General features: G+C 47.1%; 1 protein-coding gene across 1 annotated transcript in view; it reads right to left on the bottom strand.

The window, feature by feature from the left end:
• KIF26B (kinesin family member 26B) overlaps positions 1-26,901 on the bottom strand; it is a 196,256-nt gene that overhangs the window by 69,942 nt on the left and 99,413 nt on the right. The window contains exons 3-6 of the mRNA XM_011955773.1: positions 22,501-22,707; positions 17,402-17,495; positions 15,624-15,886; positions 13,180-13,363 (exon numbers count right to left, since the gene is read on the bottom strand). Of these exons, the coding sequence (XP_011811163.1) occupies positions 13,180-13,363; positions 15,624-15,886; positions 17,402-17,495; positions 22,501-22,707 (748 nt within the window). The remainder of the gene's footprint in view (positions 1-13,179; positions 13,364-15,623; positions 15,887-17,401; positions 17,496-22,500; positions 22,708-26,901) is intronic.

The following is a 26,901-nucleotide window of genomic DNA, read 5'->3' as shown; positions in this document are numbered from 1 at the left end:
CTCTTACACACTGTTGGTGGGAATGTAAATTAGTACAGCCAGTATAGAAAACAGTATGGAAGCTTCTCAAAAAACTAAAAATAGAAATACCATGTGATCTAGCAATCCCACTACTGTTTGTCCAAAGGAAAAGAGATCAGTATATCAAAGGGATACCTGTACCCCTCTATTTATTACAGCTCTAGTCACAATAGCCAAGATACAGAATCAACCTAAGTGTCCAGCAATGGACAGATGAATGGAATGGGACTCAAGAAAATGTGCTATATACACACAATGGAATACTAGTAGTTATATAAAAAAATCAAATCCTGTCATTTGTAGCAAAATGGATGGAACTGGAGGTCATTATGTTAAGTCAAATAAGTCAGGCACAGAAAGACAAACATTGCATGTTCTCACTCATATGTGGGAGCTTGAAAAGTTGATCTCATGCAGGTAGAGAGTAGAATGGTAGATACCAAAGGCTGGGAAGAATGTGTGTGTGTGTGTGCAGCCGGGGGAACAGGGCAGGGGGATGAAAGAGGTGGGTTAACAGTTACAAGTACACAGTTACATAAAAGGAGGAAGTGGTAGTGTTTGATAGCACAGTAGGAGACTATAGTTAACAATAATTTATTGCATATTTTCAAATAGCTAGAAGAAAATAATGAAATGTTTCCAACACAAAGAAATGATAACTGAGGTGATGAATCTTCTAAATTCCCTGGTTGATCATTACACATTCTACACATGCATCAAAATGTGACCCATAAATACGTGTAATTATGTATCAATAAAAAAGAAACACATTTTTAAATAATTGCTTTCTCCTATTTTAAAAAATTACTGAAGGGAACTAATAAAAGCCTAAACTAGAGAGAGATGCTGTGCTCCTGGGTCAGAGTACTCAATCCTGTGAAGAGGTCAATCATCTCCAAGTTGATCTATAGCTTCAATGCAATCCCAGTCAGAATCCTGGTAGGCTTCTTTCATAGAAATTCTTTCCACATAATCCATTTAGAAAGTGACTCTAAAATTTGTATGGAAGTGCCAAATACACAGAATAGCCAAACAACTTTAAAAAATAAGAACAAAGTTGGAAGGTTAACATTACCTAATTTCAAGACCTATTATATATCCACCATAATTAAGACAGTGTGGTATTGGTGTAAAGATAGACAAATAGATCAATGGAACAGAACAGAGTCTAGAAATGGATGCACGTAAATATGACCAACTAATTCTTGACAAAGGTAATTGAGCAGAGAAATAATAGCTTTTTACAACAAATGATACTGGAAATTTTGGATACTATATTCATATGCAAAAAAACCCCCAACCTTCCACCCCCACCAAAAAAAACTACTTGAGTGCTTACATTGCAAAATATACAAAAATTAAATACAAATTGATCAAAGACCTAAATTTGAAGCCTAAAATTACAAAACTTCTAGACAAGGCATAAGAAGAAACCTTTTTGGCCTTGGGTTTGGCAAAGATTTCTCAGATATGACAGCAAAAACATGATTCATAAAAGAACATATAAATTGGGCTTCATAAAAAAATGAATATTTGTTTTTCAAAAGATGCTGTTGAGAATGGAGAAGCCACAGACTGAGAGAAAATATTTACAAATAATATATCTTATAAAGGATTTGCATCCAGAATACACGAAAAACTTTCAAAACAATTTCAAAAAGGACAGAAGATTTGAAGAGACATTTCACCGAAGAAGAGGTATGGATGCCGAACAGGTGTGTGGAAGGATGCTCGGCATCACTGGTCAGTAGCAAAATGCAAACTAAAACCACAACAAGATGCTAGGACAAACCGACTATGTAAACAGGCAAAACTTAAAAGACTGACCACACCAAATGTTGCTGGGGGTGTGGAGGAACGGGAACTCCCCATGTAGAATAGTATCAGCACTTTGGGAAACAGCTGAGAAATTTCTTAAAAAGTGAAACATGTACTATGTGGTACGGCCATTCCAGTTTTTTTTTTTTTCAAATATTCCCAGACATTGATAAGATTCCAGTTCTATTACAGGTATTTACCCTGAAGGAAAGAAACTATATGTCCATATATATATTAGACTGTCTTCCGACGGCTATAAATAACTACCTGAGAGTGGGTAATTTATGAGGAAAATAGGTTTCATCGACTCACAGTGAAGGAAGACACATGTCCCCATGGCAGAGCAGGAGAGTCAGCGAGCAAGGGGGGAGTGCCACACACTCTTCAACCACTGGATCTCATAACTCACTATGATGAGAACAGCATGGGGGAAATCCATCCTCGCGATCTAATCACCTCCTAGCAGGTCCCTCCCTCAACACTGGGCATTACAATTCAACATGAAATCCGGGCGAGGACAGAGCCAAACCATGGAACCACACAAAGACTTGTGCATGTATGCTCACCCAGGCTGAAGATCCCTTATCTGAAATGCTTGGAATATATCTAATGACATATCTTGGAAATAGGACCCAATGTAAACATTAAATTCATTTATGTTTCATATATACCTTATATACATAGCCTGAAGATTATCTTAGACAATATTTTTTATAATTTTGTACACAAAACAAAGTTTTTACTGTGACCTGTCACATGAGGTCAGAGGTGGAATTTTCTACTTGTGATGTCATTTGGTGCTCACAAAGTTTCAGATTTGGAGCATCTCGGCTTTTGAATTTTCAGATTAGGGATGCTCAACCTTCAGTACTTTTGTCTGGAACATCCCCAAACTGGGAACAACACAAATATCCATCAGGAGATGAATCGATCAGCCAACTGTGGTATGACGCAGAAATATAAATAAATGAACTATTGATACAGGCAAAGACAAAATTACATCTCAAAATCATTATGCTAAGGGAAAGAAGTCACACAGAAGAGTACCGACTGCAAGCCATATTTCCTTTTATATAAAATTCTAGGAAATCCACACTAATGTCTAGAAACTGAAAGTAGATCTGGAGCAGGTCTGGAGACAGCAAGGAAGAGGAGCGGGAGGCAGCGATGGCAAGGCTCCCAAGGAAACTTTTGGGGGTGGAGAATATGTTCACTATCTCGACTGAGGATGGTTTCACGGGCATATACATATGATAAAACATCAAGTTATATGATTTAATATGTACAGTTTATTGTAGCTCAGGTATATCTCATTAAAGTTGTTAAAAAAAAAAAAAAAAAACTTGCACACTATCCTGCAGCCAGTCATAGAGCCAGGATTCAAACTATGGATGGTCTGACTGCAAGAGCTGAGATTGCACCATTGCACTTCCGCCTGGGTGACAGAGCAAGACTTCGTCTCATCAAAAAAAAAAATGTTAAAAAAAAAAAAAAAAAAACTTGCACACTATCCTGCAGCCAGTCATAGAGCCAGGATTCAAACTATGGATGGTCTGACTGCAAGACCTGAGCTCTCAACTACATCCTGCGGCCTCCATCAGTTCCACGAGGCAGCAGGAGAACAACACCACCGTTTTGCCCCAGGCCCCACTCTTCCAGAGTGGTGTGTTTCTGGGCACATCACCCACTCCTCAGCGGCTGTCTCCCTTCCCCCGCCGCCTCAGTCCCAGACAGCAGCCGAATGCTGCTCCTCCAGGCCTCTGGATCCCTATCTTTTCAGGGGGCCCAGCTCACAGCCTCATACCTGGCCTGCCTCCTGTTACTGCCAGGACAGCAACTCTTCCCTCTGCCTTTCCCTATTCTGCACAGAAGGAAAATGGCAAAGGCAGAGATGGAAACTTCCCAAAGCTGTTGTGGAGGCCAAGTAATTTGGGGCAAGATTGAAAGGTGTTGGTACAAAAAGCGAGCAGAGTGTGTGGGACCCGCGTGTGTCTGGACCACATTCGCAGGCGGCATTTGCGGTGCGTGGGCGGGATCAGGGCGTCCACGCATCTGCAGAACAGCCTGAAGGGCAGGACTGACACAGCACGGCTCATGATGTAGGATGAGAATATTCGGGAACCACTGTCCTAAGGCTAATCTGCCTCCACCCCTTCCTACCCTCCATTTCCATATCTAGTACTGAGGAAAAAAGGTGAGAAATATTTCCAGAAAGCATTGCAATTCCAGCTCTCCAGCTACTGGCACCTCTATGGCAAATAACTTCTTACATTAAGGATGTTATATTTTGCTTCTCTTCAGCTATCCCCAGTAAAACCCCTTAAAGGGGAAGACGTAATGTGTCACTTCTGTTTTATGCTATTTTGTACCCTGCAAGCTCGGGTCACAGCAGCGTGCTAGGGAAATAGTTAGTTTTAAAGCAAAATATCATCTGTTTTGCAGCCTAATTATATAGACAGGAGAAGCTCAGATATTCCACATGCACCACAGATTAAAGGGCAAAGACAGGGACCAGTTCAGACTCTAATAGTCCATTTGATGTAATGGAATAAAATGTATAATGTACATGTAGTAAAACAGAACACGAGAACAAAAGGCACAGTTTAGACTGCGCTGAGGATAATATTATAAAATACCTATAATTATGCCTGCGTGACTCAAAGTAAGAGTCACATTTAGACAATGGAAAATCTCCTCTCTGCTCTATACCCACTGGAGTTTCCATAGGCACAGAATCCTGAATTTCACACACGGTGCTTAACTTGGAATAGTACAAGGTGAGTGAGCACAGGCCATTTGCCACTATCAAGAATTTACATCACTTTCAGTGGCTGGGGAGAAAGTATAGTTACATAGCAAATGAACGCAATAGGTGATAAATAATAGAAGGTAAGAAGCAGGTCCCTCACTGACTTTCCAGATTTTGAGGTCAAGACTGCGGGGTTAAAGGAACATAACTCAGTCTGCCTTGAGTAATCCTTTAGTTATATTCTAATATGCAATATTTTAAGTCTAGACTTTGACCAAACCAAATTACCCACATGCCTTATTCTACCCACGGGAAATAATATAATGTCTCCTACGCCTGAGCCACACTTTATGAAGCACCTGGAAGGCAGCAGGAAATCCTAAATTCTCCTAATATCACTTAATTCCTATAATATCCCACAATGCAGAAATTTAGCCCCATTTTACATATAAGGAAACTGAGGCTCATAGATGTTAAATAAATCACCCAAGATCTCATAGAAAATTAATGCTAAATCTAAGATGAAAATCCGAAGCTAACCAGAAAGCATGCAGAAGTTCTTTTAACTCTCCTTCCCGCACCCTAGTAGTTCCTCCCAAACTTTGCTGCACAAGGGACTCACCCCGAAATCTTCCGAGCGATACTGGCGCCTGGATCCCACTCCCGGGCTTTCTAATTTAATTGGGCTGGAGGGCAGCAAGCGCCCTCCAGGTGACTCTAATGTGCAGCTAAGTTTGGGAGCCACTGCCGTACCACCTGGCCAGGTTAAGCAATGCTCTGGGTCACCTGCATCAGTGCTGCCTGACGCCCACAGCGCGCTGCGGGCTCGTGGATAGTGGAGGCTGTGGTCTAGTTTGTCTGAGCGCTTTTGCTCTAAAAAGAATCAGCTGCATAGTTCTTAATGGGTCAGCTGTGTTTCCTCCTAAACCGGTTTCTGCCACTTGTTATTTTAAATAAAAACATAATAAAATACGATATAAGCCAATGAAATGATTTTGTAAAAAGAGTTCATGTTTTTATAAAAACTCAACTCAATGCTTTGAAAAGATGTGATAAAAAAAAAAAATAAGGATTTTCTGGATGGGTGCCATGGCTCACACCTGTAATCTCAGCACTTTGGGAGGCCAAGGCAGGTGGATCGCCTGAGCTCAGGAGTTTGAGAGCAGTCTGGGAAAAATGATGAAACCCTGTCTCTACAAAAAAATATAAACTATTAGCCAGGCATGGTGGTGCACACCCGTAGCCCCAGCTACGTGGGAGGCTGAAGTGGGAGGATCACTTGAGCCTGGGAGGCAGAGGTTGCAGGGAGCCGAGATCGCACCACTGCACTCCAGCCTGGGTGACAGAGTGAGACCCTGTCTCAAAAAAAAAAAAAAGTGTTTTTAAAGATGTTGAATTTGGTGTGAATGAGGAATTATAGAGTGGAAAATGTTGTAAGAATCTAGAAAAAGTCTACACCCAGTTGGTTGTAAAGTGTTTTTGAAGAAATGTAAAGCAAAAACTGAACTGTTAACATGAACGTGGTTTGTGGAAGTCAACTTTTGAACTGAAAACTCAGTGAGAGCACCTTGGCCCTTTATGGTTCGTCAGATCAATGAACAAAAATACATTTGTATTATTTAAGTTCAGATAACATCCTTATGACATGAATATATAATTTTCTGTAAGTCCTCCTCTAACCCACTTGCCCAGGGAGCTGACTGCCTCCTGACTGTGTTGCATTATGAGGCTTCTCTGACCTGATACCATCCGCTGACGTGAAAGGTAGTTGGGTGGTCTCACTCTTTCTGAACCACAGAGATTCATTTGTATTTTATTTTTATTTTTCGTTTTTGAGATGGAGTCTTGCCCTGTCACCCAGGCTGGAGTGCAGTGGCATGATCTTAGCTCACTGAAAGCTCCGCCTCCCAGGTTCAAGTGGTTCTCCTGCCTCAGCCTCCTGAGTCACTGGGATTACAGGTGCCCGCCACCACGGCCGGCTAATTTTTGTATTTTTAGTGGAGACAAGGTTTCACCACATTGGCCAGGCTGGTCTTGAACTCCTGACCTCAAGTGATCTGCCGGCCTCAGCCTCCCAAAGTGCTGGGATTAGAGCGTGAGCCACCACACCCAGCACAGAGATCCATTTTTTTTTTTTCTTCGGAAACAGAGTTTCCCTCTATTGCCCAGGCTGGAGTACAGTGGTGTGATCTCAGCTCACTGCAACCCTGCAACCTCTGCCTCCCGGGTTCAAGCAATTCTCCTGCCTCAGCCTCCCAAGTAGCTGGGATTACAGGTGCCCGCCACCATGCCTGGCTAATTTGTCTACTTTTAGTAGAGATGGGGTTTCACCATGTTGGTCAGGCTGGCCGAGGTGGGTGGATCACCATTCATTTTTGAAACCGCAGCATGCATTCCATTTGGACAAAGGAGAGCTGAGCACTGATGCAGCAGACACAGCCCCAGCACTGTGGCACTCTGTCTCAAGGAACCTATAGTCTAATAGGGCTTGGACAAGCTCACAAACAGCCAAACTATAAGGCAGAGTAAGGCAAAGGCGTTAACATCCCCCACACTGCTGAAATTCAAAGAAGACATTACAAAGAGAGGGGAATCTGGACTCTTTGTGGAGGAGGCAATCGGAGAGGAGCGTGGCAGAGGCAAGGTGCTGTTGTGGTTTCTTTCCTTTCCTTTTCCCTCCCTCCCTGCCTCCTTTGCTTCCTTCTGCAGCCCTGACTTTGGTGGGAGGAAAGGCTGAATACATAAGCATGAAAAGACCACTGATGGGGTCCCAGTTGGTGAGGTCCCCGAAGAGGCAGAAGTGGCAGGAGGAAGAACGCCAGGAGACAGGAGCCCCAGGCCTGTGGGAAGGAGCAGGGGGGAAACTGAGGTACAGGAACCAGGAGACTGTGAAGCCAGAAGGAGAGAAGTTGAGGAATGCACCAGGTCAGCTCTGTCTTCTCATTGGCTGGGATGCCAGTTACCTGCTGAGAGCGGCCAGGAGGCTTGAGAAGATTAGAAACGGATCCGGTGATGGGAATTCCAGGCTGTACTCTTCAGAATAGTGTCTCCTGGCCAACATTTAAAGACATCCAGATTACAAAAACCTAGAAATGTGAAACTGCCATTTCATTATTGACCAAGCAGGAGATGAGAGCCCTGCCGTGTGTGGACATCCTTGCTGCACAGGGCTTTGCTGCTAGGGACAGCAGGGGACTGGCTCTGCCTCCATTAGAAGCAAGGTTCTTTCCTAGGCCTCTTTTCCCACATCTGCCACCCAAAGAATGGATCTCCAGAGTTATATCCACCACACAGCCCTAAATACAGCATTAGTTGATTTAAGCCATTCCACAACACGTAAAGAAAACATTTGCGTTGTCAAAAGAAAACAGATTAGGCTGGGTGTGGTAAATCCCAGCACTTTGGGAGGCTGAGGTGGGTGGATCACTTGAGGTCAGGAATTCGAGACCAGCATGGCCAACATGGTGAAAACCCATCTCTACTAAAAACACAAAAATTAGCCAGGTGTGGTGGACGCCTGTAATCCCAGCTACTTGGGAGGCTGAGGCAGGTGAATCGCTGGAACCCAGGAGGTGAAGTTTGAAGTGAGCCGAGATTGTGTCACTGCACTCCAGCCTGGGCAACAGTGCAAGACTCAGTGTTAAACAAACAAACAAACAAACAAAAACAGATTAAAGAGTCTGATCAGACGCGTAGACAGACGAGTGTAGCACAGAAGTGTGCCCACATGCACATACATTTGTTTGTGTGGACACACAGCAGCCCAGCCTACAAAGCCCTCTCATCCTCCCCAGAGGCAATAAAGTGAATGAACATATCAGAGAACTGGTGTCATTCTGGACCTTGAGCAACAGTTGCTTGCATGCTTAGATTACTCATAAAAGTAGGGCTTTTAAAACTATCTTTGTCAACAGGACAGGTGAGATCTCTGTATCATTAACGCATCAACCCTGAGGTACCACTAGTCCAGGCTGAGCATCCCTAACCTGAAAAATCTGAAATCCAAAGTACTCCAAGAATCTCACACTTTTTGAAGGCCAATAGGATGCCACAAGGGGAAAATTCCACACCTGACCTCTTGAGGGGTTGCAGTCAAAATGCAGTAAAAACTTTGTTTCATGCACAAAATTACTGAAGATCTTGTATAAAGTTACCTTCAGGCTATGTCTATAAGGCATATATGAAACATACATGAAATCTATATTTAGATTTGGGTTCCATTCCCAAGATATCATTACATATGCAAATATTCCAAAATCTGAAAACAACCTGAAACCTGAAACACTTCTGGTCCTAAGCACCACCTTGTTTGAGGTGCCTAGTACACGCGCCGTTACAAGCAGCAGCTCTCTGATCAGCAGGGCTGCAGGGTCTCTTTCCCAGTGCTGGGATTCCCAAGGAGGCTCTCAAGCTATTACAGACTTAGCGTGGCAAAGCAGAGGAAGGCCTCCATGATGTTGAAGGATCAGTTCCTCCAATTCCAATGACCTTTTAAACAGGGAGGTATTTTAAGCTTAACCTAGAGCTATCTGCAACACAGGGATACATCAACAAAGGCTTTCTGTTCGGACTGGAAATGTTTACAACACTTTTTTGTCTGTCTACATATGGGTAAAATGCATTTGTATGTGAAATTATACATGTAAAATGCATCTGTGTGTAAAATGTATAAAATGCATGTGTGCCTATGAGATTCAGACGCGCGCACACTGCCTATTTAGTTCTTGTGGCAGAGATCTCTTCTAATGGCTTCCCTGCAGGGTGACTCATTAATAAGCTTTCCCCTAATTGAGTTCTGGCTGCCAGGTCCGCAGGAATTATTACTTATATCTAAGTAAACAAAATTTCCATTTTAAACAATGCTCCAAATCTCCTCATAATATTTTAAACAGTTATAAATTCACTGAAGCCAAGCAAGTCCCAGGCGGGGAGGCGGTGTGTAGTCTGGCCTGGATCCTTTCCCCTCGAGAGGAAAGAGATGTCCCCCAGGTCTGCCGATCCCACGACCCCTGGACTCCTTCCCTTCTTTGTCCTCATCTACTGAAACATTAGGAAGGACCTAACAGAGGTTTTGGAAGCCATGCGTGGTATTTGCCTTTTCCTTTAACCTGAATGCATTATTTAAAAGTAATTCTCTTTCACAATTTAAAAATAGGAAGATGAGTTGGCTATTAAACATTTAATAAGTGTGCAGGATTCCTTAGGTATTGATTTGGGGTGGATCGCTGGGTTTAGGGAATGTCTTGGCCTAAACTTTTGTGGAAGCTGAATTTCAGGTTCCTATATTTGAAGTCATTTTATGAACTGTTTCCTTGTTTTCAAGATTTCTCCCTACTTTCAGATTCCAAGTTGAAAGCAGAACCGCAAAAAAGAAAAAGTACAAAACCCAAAGCAGAGTTGTCCTCAGTTTGGTTTGAAACCTGGAAGGAGGAGAGATTGTCCCATCTCCCGAGTTTTTCTCATCAGTGCCATTTGGGAGTCATTTGGCTCAAGATTTAGATGTTTTGCAAGTCACTGTTTGCTGAAAGTACAAGAAAGTACTGCAGGCTCTGATAATGATGATTATTGACAGCTGCTTAAAAGAATAAACTAAACACTTGTCAGACTCTACACTGACAGGGCGAAGACACTACCCGGGAGAAAACAGTGAGGGCAGGGCTCAAGGCCAACTCCCACACAGCCAGGAGAAATGTGGATGCAACTGTGCTGTTGATTTAAAGGTCTGGATCTCCTCATCCCTATCTGAATCTCCGTTTCCTTCTTTGATCTCGGCTCTAAGAACGTTATTCTAAGCGGAAGCGCTCTACAGGGTGTGAGGCTGTTACCGAGAATAAATCTCCCGAGAGATTCCCGTTCACTATCCTCAGCTCCTCTCCAGCGAGACTTTGCTCCCCACCACGGCTGCCAAGGGAGAGCTGACCTCGCGCTAACAGGTCACCTCCCTGGGGCGCCCCGCCCGCTGCAGGTGAGGACCGGAACCTCTGGGTTCGTCACAGCAGCCACTGGAGGCAGCTCAGGGCTGATTTTCAGAGCCATAAAAAGCAGCCCCCGTTAGAGGAACTCCAGCCCCAGCTGCGGATATTTTCGTTCTGTCCTGGTGGTAGGGTAGATAGTCAAGCCTCCAGGCCCAGGTAAAACTAAAGGAGAGGCTGGGCGTGGTGGCTCACGCCTGTAATCCCAACACTTTGGGAAGCCGAGGCAGGCAGATCATGAGGTCAGGAGTTCGAGACCATCCTGGCCAATATAGTGAAACTCTGTCTCTACTTAAAGTGCAAAAATTAGCCAGACATGGTGGTGGGCACCTGTATTCCCACCTACACGGGAGGCTGAGGCAGGAGAATCGCTTGAACCCGGCGGGGGGAGGTTGCAGTGAGCCGAGATCATGCCACTGCACTCCAGCCTGGGCAACAGAGTGAGTGAGACTTCGTCTCAAGCAAATAAAAACACTAAAGGAGCAAGCAGAAAAGGCAGCAGGAACCAGAAGAAACAAGAGATGTGTGCTGCAGCATGGAGGAATCTCAAAGGCGTTACGCTATGTGAAACAAGACAGACAGAAAAGGCCGTGTCCGGACCACAAGGGTCCGTTCCCGTGATATCCTGGATAAACGCAGAACCAGAACAACAATCAGATCCGTGGTTGCCGGGGGCTAGAGGCCAGGGGAAGGGACAAAGGGCAAGAGCGAACTTTGGCCTCGTGCTCTACTTTTATAATGGTGGTGGCCACGTGACTGTATAGATGGGCCAAAACTCATCTAAAGACACATAAAAGTGATGTTTTAGTGAATGTAAATTATACTGCAATAAACCTAGATTTTAACAACAATAACTAAGGAGTAGGAAGAGAGTCCCTGAGGTGGGGGAGGGAGGAGCTTTTGCTGGGGGGGCAACAGAAGCCCGCAAGCGCTCTCTCCCCAGGAGTACTGTTTTCCAGGTCTTTTGAGCCACGAGGAGGCTTAGGGAGAAATCGGGGGGATCCTGTCCATAGATCCCAGCTGGATGTCATTGTATTTTTATTTTCTGAGACAGAGGCTTGCTCTGTCACCCAGGCTGGAGTGCAGTGGCACGATCTGGGCTCACTGCAACCTCTGCCTCCCAGGTTCAAGCAATTCTCCTGCCTCAGCCTCCCAACTAGCTGGGAGATGTGTGCCACCATGCCCGGCTAATTTTTTTATTTTTAGTAGAGTCAGGGTTTCTCCATGTTGGCCAGGCTGGTCTCAAACTCCTGACCTCAAGTGATCCGCCCCTCTTGGCCTTCCAACGTGCTGGGATTACAGGTGTGAGCCACCGTGCCTGGTCCTACTCAGATGTCTTCATTCTAGGCTTCATCTAGAACAGCTCTGTGGACTGTCTCTGCTTTAGTCGATTAGCTTTACAACTTCCAGTCCAGGGTTAGACTCTTAACTCAGTTTTCTGATGGTTTTTCTGGCATCCAGTGTCTTTGAGACAATCATGCAGAAAGCGCTGGCAACCAGTTACCTGTGTATTGAAAGCCCTGCAGAGCAGGACATGGAGGAACCACGGAAGCCACTGCCCGGCCAGCCCAGCAGCCCTGATACCCACAACCTGCCTTAGGAACCCAGTGAAATCAACAGACCACTTTGCCCCGGGTCCGAGATCCCCACTGGAGACATTCAGCTGATCGGGTGCTCAACTCTGTTGGGCACAGAGTAAACACTGCTTCACAGAAGGCAGAGGATGGCACCCCGGCCCGGGCTGACTTTGGAAACGCAGCCAAGAGGGGTGCGTAGGGGCAGAGTGTTGAGTTCCTGGCAGGGCAGCTCACTCGAAGAGCGGGCGCTGTGCCTCGGTTTTGACAGTAAACCTTCACCGGTGATTTGAGGGAGGCAGCCAGGGTCTGGGTAGTTATTCAAAAGTCTGATTTCTCTGCTATTTAAAAACACATGGCCCATATAGTGGCCCCAAGCTAATGATAATAACACACTGCCAGGGTGCCTTGTTGGATAAATGTTGGTCTTGATGAGCATTTTTGGGGTCTGTGAACAAAAAGATACTGTTAGGCAGTTGTTTTCTTTTTGTAAGTTTGACCTCTCACATTCTCAGAACATTTGTAAATTATCTTCACCAAATCAAACACCTTTCCCTGGACAGTTCAAAAGTAAACTTCAGCCCAGACACTATAATTATCTTGCATTACGAATCACTGAACTGCACATTGTAGTCTATCAAGAAAGGTTTGGCTAGGCGTGGCGGCTCATACCTGTCATCCCAACACTTTGGGAGACCAAGTCAAGAGGATCTCAAGACCAGGAGTTCCAGACCAGCCTGGGCAACATAGCAAGGTCCCATCTCTACAAAAATAAAAACATAAATAGCTAGGTGTGGTGGCATGAGCCTGCAGTCCCAGCTACTTGGGAGACTTAGGCATGAGGATCACTTGAGCCCAGGAGTTTGAGGCTGCAGTGAGCTGTGAGTGTGCCACTGCACTGCAGCCTGGATGACCGAGCAAGACCCTGTCTCTCACACACACACACACACACACACACACACACACAAAGGTCATGGTTGCCCAGGGGGTTTCTGGCTAGGGCCGGAGCCACTAAGGAGGCAGGAGGGTGGAGTGGTCGACTTACTTCCCCCTTTCCCGCTCTTCTCCATCCGGTACTGGTAGATGTGCAGTGTGAAGAACACGTGTGAGTTGCGGTGGTCGTCCTCATCACAGTCCTGTTGGTGGCTCCTGCGGGAGGCAATGGCGGCGTCCAGGAAAAAGGCAGCCTTCTCTGCGGTGGGGGCCCGCAGCTCGCTCTGGTTCTGCAACTGGAAGACAGAAGCCAAAAGCTGAGGCTGCAGGCTGAGGAGGGCTTGCTGTCACTCATGCCTGGGTGTCCCTGGCTCCATTCAGCTGGCTGTGCCTTCTGTATAGTAAAGCCACGTGCCTCTCTAAGGCCAAAAACCCTTCCGGAATGAGGTGCTATGCTCATGTGCAATCCTCAGCTTAATTAATTCGTTTCTGAAAATTAATATTGAGCATACTTATTGCATGAAACCTATTTTTACCTATTTTACAACCTAAGTAGAATCTGGAACTAGTGGGTGTGAAAAGCTGGGAGCAGATGGCTCATCATTATCTCTGCAGAGGGCGGCAGACCAACATCCCTCGCTATCCAGTTACCTAAGAAAACAGGAGCCATGTGACTGCATCTCGAGTCCAAAGATTAGATTGTTTGGAGACAGGTAGGTTGCAAAATGTGATTTGAGACCTCATAGCAGTGGTGTCCCAAAGATGTAAAAAAACTTGGTTAGCTTTCATTTGACTCCTAGCTTTTCAGTTATTTAATTAAAGCCAATTTTAGGCCATATTTACCAGCATAGTTATAAATAAGAAGCCAGTGTAAAAGACACCCTGAAACACTCATGATACTTGAATGTCTTGTCTAAATTTAGGAGGTATCTATTTTTACCTTTAGTTCCTGAATCCATGCTCCTAGCATACTCATTAATTGATTAAAGAAAACATAGAGGGTAATGCATCTAAATCTTATGAAAATACTTGGCAATTATTTTAAACCTGAATCACAACAATCACATTAACAGAATTTAACCAGCACTCCTCTTTTTCGGGAGAAAAGGAAACTCATGTTTCTGATTTGTTCAAAGAACTAATTCACATGTCTTAAGGTTGGTACAAATTCTGACAATTTTCTACTCTAACTATACAAATAATTTTGAACTGTAAGAGCCAATATTTAGAACCTGAGGCCATCAAAATACTCAAACTTCAAAGAGAGATTCTTCTGTGTTAGCAATTTTGTCTCGCTATGCAAAAATAAACCAAAGAATTTAGAAGATTTTTCAACAAGAGTTAAAGCGAACATTGGTCGTTTCCTCTTTTGCTTAGCCTTCATTTAACCAGATTTTTCACCCCTTAGTGGAACTTCATCAATGAAGTTCTAAAAGCGAATGGGGGTGAAAGCGTATTTGAATGTCGAGAAAATGCCCGGAACGGGAGCAGTGGGTCGCGTCCTCCCGATTGCATCACAGACACTGTGTAGACACTGTCTCTGCACATTTTATGCCTCAGAACAGTGGTTTCCAACATGTGATCCCTGGACCGGCAGCATGAGCACCTCATGGGAACTTGTTGAAAATGCACATTTTGGAGCTCTGCTCTAGACCTACTGAACTGGAAACTCTGGCGGGGAGTACCCAGCCATCAGTGTTTCAACAAGTCCTCGAGGTGACTGATGCAGACGGAAGAGGACTCAGGGAAATGGAAGGATCTGAGGTGCTTTAAGCAGGGGCAGAGCATGGTCAGGTTTGAGTAATGAGTATAACAGGCCAAGGGAGGTGTCCTCACCTGTGCAAACAATCCCAGTTGGAAAGAGGCAGGTACTGATCAAACGGAACACCTATCTACAAAAGGAGGCATCTGATAACATGGGAAAATAAAGCCTACTGTTAGACACTGGAAGGATCGATTATTCTGGATATGAATTGCAGCTTCCGAGTCATTCCTACATCTATTGTCAAACAGCAAAGGAGAGACCCTCCCAACAGGCATAGCATCCTGAAACGGCGAACTGGAGCTTCTCTCGGCTTCCATACTTCTAGTAATTATGTCATGGTTCTAATTAGAAAGTGGTTATTAGTTTTTCCTGCAGCACTGCTAATCCGGCTGTAAACCGGTGCCCGAAACACAGTTTATAGAGTCATAAACAGCCTCCGTAATGGCTCTAGCTATTTGTGCAGAGCAGTAAATATTTCGGTTTGTTGTTAAACAAAAGAAAGATTGTACTTTTTTTTTGAAAGGGGCATAAAGAAAGTGAATTCCATTTCTCCCCCAAATGCTACAACAATTGAGGTTCCTGCTCATTGTCAATTAGAGTCAAGGTACAAATATTTAGATTGGGCAAGTAGACGGCCCCGCAGCTGCAGGCTGTAAAGCTCCAGTCCACTTTAAAGTAAACACCTGTAAGCCCCGAGTTTACAGGTTGAGTGATTCATGAGTTGAGGTGCCCCAGCCTCTGAGGTGGGGAGGGAGCCACCTTGGGGCGAGCCAGGCTTCAGAAGCAATCACCTGCGTGCCGCAGATGGGGTCCTCACAGAGGTACACGCCTGGGGACTGGCCGTCCTGCAGGCTGCCCGTGGCCACCTCCGACAGCAGGTCCCGCAGGTTCTCTTCCTTCCCCCACACCTCCACGGCCGAAACTCGGACTGAGAAACGGGCGCCGGTCTTTTCCTTGCGTTCGTTTATGAGCTTGAAGAGCCAAGAGATGGCACACGGAATGATGCCCAGGTTCTGCATGGAATCGTCCTTTCCGATCATGGTGTAGGATTTTCCTGGGAGAACCAGGGAAGGAAGGAAAGCAGGTTCAGTATCCAGGCATCATTCCGTGGAGTCTCCAAAACAGATGCCAAGGATATAGAAGAAAGGCACGGGGAAGGGGGGAAAGGGGAAGAGAAGGAATGAAAAGATGAGAGAAGCAGTATTTGACAACAACGGAGGGCATTATCTGATATTACTAACTAAATGGCTATAATAAAGAACGCTGGCTGGGCTCAGTGGCTCATGCCTGTAATCTCAGCACTTTGGCGGGGCCAAGATGGGAGGATTGCTTGAGGCCAGGAGTTCCAGGCCAGTCTGGGCAACACACTGAGACCCTGCCTCTACGAAAAAAATTTTTTAAATTAGTTGGGTGTGGTGGGGCATGCCTGTGGCCCCAGCTGCTGGGGAAGCTGAGGTGAGAGGATCACTTGAGCCCAGGAATTGGAGGTTACAGTAATCTATGATCATGCCACTGTACTCCAGCCCAGGCAACTGAGAGCCTATCTCTTAAAAAAAGAAACAAAGCAAGAGCCCAGACATGTGACAAGATCAAATCACAATGTACCTTGAGGAGGACCCCAGATATCACATGCTATCCAGTTCCTGCCCTACTTTACACACAGGAGGAAGGCAGGGGTCTTCCATCATCATTATGGTTCTTTTTATAGCCACCCCCCAGATTAAGTCCACATATTCACACTTTATATCCTGTCTCAAGTTAAAAGCTGTGTATATTTTTATGGCATGAGCAAATTCCACTAAAACCCAGATCTCTGTTTAGATCAAGATGAAGAGGAAGGGCTGGGGAGGACGGAAGTGCAGAGAGAGGCGATCACGGCTTTCTGTCCTGAGAACTGGTCTCCATGAGCTCTGGCAAGGCCTCTGTTGGAATCTCTGCCAAGGGACACTTTTTGAAGCTCCTCAATTCACTAAACATACCAAGCATGTAAGGGCGAGGCCAGCGGAGCTGATGGCCGCAGGTCAGAATGAAAACCGGACTGTGGGGGGATTGATGAATCCCTTGCTGGGGGCTCTGCTGCCTCCTTTCCCAGACGCTCCAGTGCTGGAGTGTTCCTGACGGTGTGCACGGCTTTCCCCAGACGTGTCCTGGGCTCTGGGCTTCGCTTGGAGGTTGCTCCTCTGGCTTTCACAGGGGTCCAACCACCAACCCACATCCTCATGGAGGGGGTGGGGCAAGGGGCCCTATCTGCTTCCCAAACAGCGGCTGCTCAGGAAATGAACATTTTCCTTTCTGCCTTCTGGGCTTGACTCTGACCTGGACCAAGTGAGAACAACCCTGCTACTTCTCTGTCCATCTCTTGGACTTGAAGCCTTTCCAACATGAATGGGTGTCCACCTACAATGAACACAGGTGTTTGTCTCATAACTTGTTACTGGGTATTCAGCTCAGCATCTAAGAGAAATGCAGCCCTTCCTGTCATCAGAGAAACTCTGGGAGGGAGACAGAGGAATGCATGGGATGACAGGGAGCCCAGCGAGCCGCATGAGAAAGTGAAACTCTCACGAACCCAGCTTGGCGTGGCCGAAACAGAACACGCAGCCATCTGCCCCGTTGACCACAGACTGGATCACCTCTGCCACGGTGCCTGCACACACTTCAGCCTGTCAGACACAAGAGGAGACACAAGCCGTGAATGAACCTTGCAGTGGAGGAATCACAAACAACAAAAGTGAACCCACCTTCCCGGGGCTTCAGGCGTCAGCTGTGTTCCCAAGTGGGTTGGCCTCTGCCATGAAGGTTTGGAGATGCTCAGAACCCCTGGCAACCTTCCGCCCTTTGCAAGCCTGAGCATTACCACACGTCAACTGCCAACCACCCTTCTGCTAATCCATGGTACATTTCAGCAAATGCATCTGTAGCGCGGGCAGGAGCAGGCTGGAATGGGGGCAGTGTGTTCACAGACCTCATTCCCTTCCCTCATCGGACATTCTGGGCTCCCGGACAAGGCCTTTAAACTCTCCACTCAGCCTCTGCTGACACATGTATACGTAGAGTTTATGTATGGGCTTTTTACAGGAAAAAGGTGACCCACCATTTCACAAGACAGACCTCGAGAGACATGGTAGTTCTCACATAGGCAAGAGGTTTGTGATATATATCTGCTTTCTCTCCCGATCTCTTTCCTTGATTTCAATTCACACCTTCCTCTTTTCTTTCTTTATTTTTGAGACGGAGTTTCACTCCCGTTGCCCAGGCTGGAGTGCAATGGTGTGATCTCGACTCACTGCAACCTCTGCCACCCAGGCTCAAGCGATTCTCTTGCCTCAGCCTCCCGAGTAGCTGGGATTACAGGCGTGCACCACCATGCCTGGCTGATTTTTTTGCATTTTTTTTAGTAGAGAGGGGGTTTCACCATGTTGGTCAGGCTGGTCTCAAACTCCTGACCTCAGGTGACCCGCCTGCCTCGGCCTCCCAAAGTGCTGGGATTACAGGCGTGAGCCACTGTGCCCAGCCCATCCTCCTCTTTTCAAAACCTGCCTTTTCTTTCTTTTGCTGCAGATACATTCAACATATAGAGTATCAGTCACCACATGGTATGTTATTAGGTGTTCTTTGGCCTGGTGTGTGTGTGTCTGGTCTCCAATTTGATTATTAAGTTCTAGACAAGGACCAGGCTCTCAATGATGTCTTGTATTTCCCCTGAACACCCACTAATATAGTGCTCTGCAAGCCATCAGAGCTCAGTCAGTTTTGTGGACTAACTTGGAAATCTGGGAAACATCCTTCTCTTTGGTTAGCACCTGAGACTTTTCACAGAAGCAGGAAGACAGCATTATTAGCTGTGCCCTGTTGCTTTCATTTCTGTCTCGAGGCTGGATTCAGGGCTCGTGGGAGCTCCGGGAGGCAGTTCTAACATGGGGCTTTGCAGTCCTCCGGCAGTTCTAACATGGGGCTTTGCAGTCCTCCGGCGGTTCTAACGTGGGGCTTTGCAGTCCTCTGGCGGTTCTAACATGGGGCTTTGCAGTCCTCTGGCGGTTCTAACATGGGGCTTTGCAGTCCTCTGGCGGTTCTAACATGGGGCTTTGCAGTCCTCCGGCGGTTCTAACATGGGGCTTTGCAGTCCTCCAGCACTGTGCCCCAGGTGGGCACCTGGGCTGTGAATGTTGTTATTCAGCTGTAAGTTCCAGCAGCACAATGAACCCAAGTTTTTGGAAATCAGTTTTCTCTCCTAAACTAAACATTGAAAAACCACACTTCCAACAACTGTCACTTGTTCCAGGGTGGTCCCCAGCAACTCTGCGGGGGGCGGGGGGCTCCTCCTGGGCCAAAGGGGGTGGCAGGACAGGACTGCTGTGGGGCTCACAGGACCTTTCAAAGCCCCAGGACTTAGGCAAGGAGAGCGCAGTGCTAACCCTGAGACAGAAGCAGTAGCGTCTTGATGGAATTTGCCAGAGGCGTGTCTCCAGAGCAGGCAGAAGGCTGCCCAATGGACTAAGCTTTCTTTGGACACAAAGTGGGACAGGAGGCAGGAGCTGAGAGATCATCTTGAGCTATACATAAAATAAGCTGTATTTGATTCCTGAGCCGCCTGGGACAATGTTGGCTGTGTGTGGACCACACTGAGTCACCTGTGCAGAGGCCGGGGGTGAGAGGAGAGCTGCGGCGCAGAGCTGAGGAGGCATCCCCCGGCACAGCTCCCGCTCGGCTCTCCACTGAGAAGAGACTGGTCAGTGGGCTGTCCGTCTGGTGTGTGTTAAGAGCTGACAGTGGCCCGGCGGTCCCTTGCTGCTTCCCCTTGGACCTGGAGAGGCATGCAGCCTTCCCGAGCACAGTCCCTATGGGCAGGGCCAGGTCTGCAGGAAGCCTCTGCCTGCCCACAAGTCCAGGTTCCCCAGCAGAGGTGTGTCCCCACAGAGGCGTGTCCCAACAAGGGCAGCCAGCGACTGCCGAAGCCACTGAAGGGCCACATGGATGGCTCTCGAAGGCAACCAGGAACCAGGACTGTTCTAATCATTGCTTAGCTTCAGGAAGCTGATTTCCTTAGAAACCAAGAGAAAGCACGATTTCTAACTGCCTGGGTCACCACGGCGGCTGCAGCTTCACAGGCTGAAGATCAGGACTGGAGAGCACAGGCCCACGCCGCACACTCCCTCCTTTCGGGCTTGGGGGCTCCAGGCGTGCCCACCCCGTGGGGCTGAGCTGGCCCTGGCCAGCAGCATGCTGCTAATATTGACAGTGATAACAGTAAAAATAGCCACGTTTATTAAGCACTTGCTGTGTTGCTGGCTCTGCTGGGAGCACCTTATGTGTTGATGAATCACACAGCCTGATGAGGAACACTGTGGTGATGTTCTTACTTGACAGATGAGGACACTGCGGCCCAGAGAGGTTGAGTGACTCGCCCGAGGCCACACTGCTAGGGGTCAAAGATACAATACCGTACCGAGCAGGATACAGAGAGGTTAACGGGGGGAATCCAGGAAGGACGTCTGCTCGGGAAAGAGACTTTGAACAAGTGACTTAATCTTTGAGTCTCGGTTTCCTTGTGTGTTACGTGAAAACATCAATGCCTCCCTTCCTACCCCACTGAATTCTGGGAAGAGTCAAATGCGTTAATGTCTCTGAAATGTCTTGAAAACTGCGAATTTATACAGACATGTAAATTAGAATAACATTGGAAATTTGAATGAAAGTAAGGCATTCTGAAACGAGTGAAACTCCAACATTGAGCATCCTGAGCTCTGGAGCCAAGTGTGAAATGTAAACAAAGGCTAGCAATGAAAACGGCCCCTTTTTCTGAAATAAAGCTACAACTCATTAATAGTCCATGCTTCATTTAGGGTTTGCTTTGGAATTCTTACAACTTGTGGAGATTTGCTTCCGAAAAGTTTTAACTGTGTTAATGAAATTATTTGTAGGCCATTTATTAGACCCAATGTCAGGTTTAAATGACCGCGCCCATTGGGTGGTACGCCACACAGAAAATGTAATAAAGAGAGAAACTGCAGAACTTATCCATAAAGTACTTTGTCTTCTTGGGTAAAACTCTTTGGGGAAACCACATGCTCAACTTCTTAGTGAACGGAGCCTGTGACATGTGCTACGTGCCCACGGTGTAATATAGGAGCCCATGAGAACATCGCCACCTCCTCTACTCAGATGCAGCCTGGAAGAAATTCACAGAGGCTGCAGATGGTAACTAGTTGCACTGTTGTCATCAGGTTCTGCTATGGGTTATTAGTTATTATACTATACACTGTTTAATGTAAATCTTGATAAGCACTAGAAACTTATCAGAAAGATGCAAACTCCAGGCAAAGTAGGCCACTATATCCTATAACCTGGGTTATTCATTTCTGCAATCAGTTCTACACGTGTGTCCCTGCTCCCTCCCCCACAGGAACAGGTGCAGTTTGGTGCCGCCTAGAGGCCCATCTTCACCAAAGCTCCAGGGCGAATCCAAATGAGAACAGATATCTACTAGAAGCTTTAGTTGCAGCATCTGGTGAGGTCTGCAGTTCACTGGCTGCCCATGGCTCAGTAATCTTGGCACCCTGGGCCCCCAAGTAGCCTCCCAATTATGCTCACAGTAGATTAATAAAAATGGCCCCAATTCTCCACCCCAGCCTGGGTGCAACACCCTTGCAATGTGACTTGGAGCTCATCCAATCATTAGAAGCAATCTCTTCTCCAGCTCATGAAGCTGGGCCAGTAGAATCCAGCAGAGGTGATACTGGGTCAATTCTGAGCTTAGGCCTCCAGAGACCTGCATGGATGGGTCCTGGATACTGCCTTGAAAACTAGCCCAAGCTAGCTTGCTGGATGATGACAGACAGTGTGGAAGAGAGACCAGCCGACCTGGTCAAGGCTATTCTAGACCAGTGGAAAGCCATGTGCCTATGGTGTGATACAGCATGATTTTATTTCGCCTGGCTATATCCAGCCAAGATCCACAGAGCTGCCTGCCCAACCCACAGCTGATCGTAGACGTAAAAATGAGCAGAGCTCGGACCGGAAGAGCTGCTCAGCTGACCGATGAGCAGTAATAAATGCTTATTATGTTAAGCACTGAATTTTAGGGTGATTTGCAATGCAGCAATTAAGCGAATATAACACCTATCCCTGAGCCTCTCTTCTTCCCCTTCACTCCACTGAGCCAGGCCACAGGATGCATGTCAGCCTCGGTTTCCCTGCCTTGAACTCCGGTTCCTCACTAGGGCTACAGACGTGCCCTCAACCCCAGTGTGCTTATACTGGGTCCTCGGAGATTGCCTAATTCTAATCAGCTCCCTGAAACATTGTTTTCCCTTCGTACCATGCCCAGGCAGGAGCAGGGTCCTACCAGATCTGTCACCAGCCCCTTGACGCATTGTCCTTGTCCCTTTCTGTTATCTTCCTGCTTCTGAGTGTGATCCACTGACTGGCTCGCATTTCCTGCTCCTCAAGGACATGTTTTATTGAAATTCCTGCACACTGATCCTGCCCAAGGTCTGACACCAGTAATTCAAAAGCACTGGACCATTCAATGGAGCTCAGATTGACTCCTGAAGGAACTGGTCCATCCGAATGCTCCAGAAGACACCCTCCCAGCTCAAGGGCCCCTGTGAATGAGTAAACGCTTCTTTAATCAACATTGCCTGAGCCTGAGAGGGGGCTGATACCCACCTGAGAGGCATCTTGGGGAAAAACTGCATCGAAGGCAAACATCTTTGGAGGAACCTGGCTGCCTCTCTTTTGGAAGGCATTTTGACCTCCACAAGTCAGGGGATCGTACAAGGTGATCTGCTTCTTCCGTGGGTCCACCTTTAAGAAAGAGCTGGATTCTGAGGTATCTCGAGCCAAGGTGGAACAGATGCGAAGCATGACTTTCACCTGTTAAGAAAAGATGGGCAACAGCATGGATGAAGACAGCTGGGTGTTTTACGAAGGAGCACCCTTGTATACTCTGCGATATAAATGCACATGGCAGCACTGAACTTTCTCAGGATAAATTATGAGGAAATGCACAGTGAATTAGCGACATCATCCTGGCTGGGTCATGGGAAAACTGATTTATTTATAATTACCAGGTAGAATATTTTGAAATGCCCATTACTTCAATACGGAGCTGGGACATCATGCTCTTTGTCTTCCTATTAATATAAATTGAATATTAACTGTGCCCTCGTGGCCCAATTACACAGATGAAAAGGTAGTCTGGACTGCCAAACTATAGGGGCTGGTGTAGTTTCCTTGAAGCTCACAGATCAATAAACCATGCACATAAAAGTTAGCTCTGTAATTTGCTCCTTGGCTCAGCTCATCAGGACTCTGGGAGACAAAAATCCACAGTTATTAGTGTCATCATTAAAGAACCGTGAAATGGCCTGCTTTTAATGGCCAGCATTCGGAATGTGTTCCAAGGGCCAACAGTGATAAAAGACTGGTCTGCAGTGTGTTATTTGGGATCCCATTAAGTGAGTGCAGAGAAGTTGTCATTTCAGAGAATAGAAGTGCATCGCCTGGAGGGAGCAGGAGGCGCTGCCCTTTAACCCACTTTCTGAGCGACTGAACACTGAGCACCTCTGGTGCCACCACCAACCCCATCCCGCTCCTGCAGGCAAGTGAGGTGCTGATGGAAATGCACAGTTTGCCTTGGGGTCCTCAGGTGAACAGAAATCAGGCTGAGGCCTCACACGGGTCTGGAAGCTACAGTCCTGGGAAAAGGGACAGCATTTGCTCTAACTGGCTCTCTATTTCTGTGTTGTGAGTTCAGTCCAACAAGTGATGGGCACTTTGAGCACCTACTAGGTGCCGGGCACTGTGCTAGGCATGGGGGATGCAAAGATATGTAACGCACAGAGCGGCAGGACAGACAGACACAGATACAGGTAATTATAGTAACATATGGCAAATTCGGAAGGCATGCACGAGGATTATTTCTCAGTTCCTCTCTCTGCCTTGTCCTCCTTGTCTCATTAGTTGTCAGGTCTGATGAAATCTCTGTCACGCAATTTTGGGGAGGAGGGGTGGTTGTACATTTTTAAATAAAATATTTTCAACATATAGAAATGCTCAGAGAATCATATATGTTGTGCAAGCCAGAGATCCTCCTGCCGACCTCGGCTCTCTCTGCTGAGCCATGAGGACTCACGTGCAGCGTGCAAAGCTGAAGGTAAAGAATTCCAAGGGCACTGTGTCCCCGCTCTGCTGGCCTTCTAACTTAAGAACAGAGCTCCGTGGAGGTCCAGAAGCCGGTGTCCTGGTGGAAGGAGCCCGAGGGTGGGATGCGCTCCACCGCTCAGGGTTTAGATCTTGCTTCTTCCACTGTGAGGTCATAGAATGATCCCTGCCATTTTCTCTCGTATGCCAGGCCTATGCTGTCATCTACACGATCTCACTGAATCCTCCCCGTGCTCCAGGGTGTAGGTCTGCCTGTCCGGATTTTACTCATGAGAAAATGATGTTATGTAACTTGCCCCACATCACTGAACCTGTGGGAGGAAGGCTGGACTTGGATCCCACCTCCAACGCCTATGCTTTTTCCATCATGCCAGCTGCTGCCTCCCACAAATAGTCACACTTCACAGAGCCCCCGTTTCCTCACCTGTACAGTAGGAATAACGATGCCCGCCACATGGACGGCTGTGCAAATTCAATGAATGGCCATGTAAAGTGCGGAACATGGCCCAGGCTTGTCTTGAACTCCCACCTCTGCCTCCCAAAGCACTGGGATTACAGGCATGGGTGCCACGCCCAGCCTCAAGCCTTACCATTAATGCTGTGACAGGAAAATGACAGGATATCATGATCCAGGAGGAGGCAAGTCAAGAGAGGAGGGAGGAAGAGATACAGGACTTGAATGCCCACCACGTGGGCAGAGGTGGGAGTTCAAGACAAGCCTGGGCAACATGGTGAGACCCCATCTCTACAAAAAGTTAATTAAAAAAAAAAATAGCCAGGTGTGATGGTGCACACTCACAGGTACCAGCTACTCGCGTGGTTGAGGGAGCAGGGTCACTAGAGCTCAGGAGTTCCAGGTTCCAGGGAGCTATGGTCCTGCCACTGCACTCCAGCCTGGGTGACAGAGCAAGAGCTTGTCTCTTAAAAACAAAACAAAACAAAACAAAACAAACAAAACAAAATGGCAGGGCACAGTGGCTCATGCCTGTAATCTCAGCACTTTGGCGGGGCCAAGATGGGAGGATTGCTTGAGGCCAGGAGTTCCAGGCCAGTCTGGGCAACACACTGAGACCCTGCCTCTACGAAAAAAATTTTTTAAATTAGTTGGGTGTGGTGGGGCATGCCTGTGGCCCCAGCTGCTGGGGAAGCTGAGGTGAGAGGATCACTTGAGCCCAGGAATTGGAGGTTACAGTAATCTATGATCATGCCACTGTACTCCAGCCCAGGCAACTGAGAGCCTATCTCTTAAAAAAAGAAACAAAGCAAGAGCCCAGACATGTGACAAGATCAAATCACAATGTACCTTGAGGAGGACCCCAGATATCACATGCTATCCAGTTCCTGCCCTACTTTACACACAGGAGGAAGGCAGGGGTCTTCCATCATCATTATGGTTCTTTTTATAGCCACCCCCCAGATTAAGTCCACATATTCACACTTTATATCCTGTCTCAAGTTAAAAGCTGTGTATATTTTTATGGCATGAGCAAATTCCACTAAAACCCAGATCTCTGTTTAGATCAAGATGAAGAGGAAGGGCTGGGGAGGACGGAAGTGCAGAGAGAGGCGATCACGGCTTTCTGTCCTGAGAACTGGTCTCCATGAGCTCTGGCAAGGCCTCTGTTGGAATCTCTGCCAAGGGACACTTTTTGAAGCTCCTCAATTCACTAAACATACCAAGCATGTAAGGGCGAGGCCAGCGGAGCTGATGGCCGCAGGTCAGAATGAAAACCGGACTGTGGGGGGATTGATGAATCCCTTGCTGGGGGCTCTGCTGCCTCCTTTCCCAGACGCTCCAGTGCTGGAGTGTTCCTGACGGTGTGCACGGCTTTCCCCAGACGTGTCCTGGGCTCTGGGCTTCGCTTGGAGGTTGCTCCTCTGGCTTTCACAGGGGTCCAACCACCAACCCACATCCTCATGGAGGGGGTGGGGCAAGGGGCCCTATCTGCTTCCCAAACAGCGGCTGCTCAGGAAATGAACATTTTCCTTTCTGCCTTCTGGGCTTGACTCTGACCTGGACCAAGTGAGAACAACCCTGCTACTTCTCTGTCCATCTCTTGGACTTGAAGCCTTTCCAACATGAATGGGTGTCCACCTACAATGAACACAGGTGTTTGTCTCATAACTTGTTACTGGGTATTCAGCTCAGCATCTAAGAGAAATGCAGCCCTTCCTGTCATCAGAGAAACTCTGGGAGGGAGACAGAGGAATGCATGGGATGACAGGGAGCCCAGCGAGCCGCATGAGAAAGTGAAACTCTCACGAACCCAGCTTGGCGTGGCCGAAACAGAACACGCAGCCATCTGCCCCGTTGACCACAGACTGGATCACCTCTGCCACGGTGCCTGCACACACTTCAGCCTGTCAGACACAAGAGGAGACACAAGCCGTGAATGAACCTTGCAGTGGAGGAATCACAAACAACAAAAGTGAACCCACCTTCCCGGGGCTTCAGGCGTCAGCTGTGTTCCCAAGTGGGTTGGCCTCTGCCATGAAGGTTTGGAGATGCTCAGAACCCCTGGCAACCTTCCGCCCTTTGCAAGCCTGAGCATTACCACACGTCAACTGCCAACCACCCTTCTGCTAATCCATGGTACATTTCAGCAAATGCATCTGTAGCGCGGGCAGGAGCAGGCTGGAATGGGGGCAGTGTGTTCACAGACCTCATTCCCTTCCCTCATCGGACATTCTGGGCTCCCGGACAAGGCCTTTAAACTCTCCACTCAGCCTCTGCTGACACATGTATACGTAGAGTTTATGTATGGGCTTTTTACAGGAAAAAGGTGACCCACCATTTCACAAGACAGACCTCGAGAGACATGGTAGTTCTCACATAGGCAAGAGGTTTGTGATATATATCTGCTTTCTCTCCCGATCTCTTTCCTTGATTTCAATTCACACCTT

The sequence above is a fragment of the Colobus angolensis genome, unplaced genomic scaffold (genome assembly GCF_000951035.1).
Source record: "Colobus angolensis palliatus isolate OR3802 unplaced genomic scaffold, Cang.pa_1.0 Scaffold40, whole genome shotgun sequence".
Taxonomy (NCBI): domain Eukaryota; kingdom Metazoa; phylum Chordata; class Mammalia; order Primates; family Cercopithecidae; genus Colobus; species Colobus angolensis.
The sequence above is the reverse complement of the archived record's forward strand: the minus strand, read 5'-3'. Positions and strand labels throughout refer to the sequence as shown.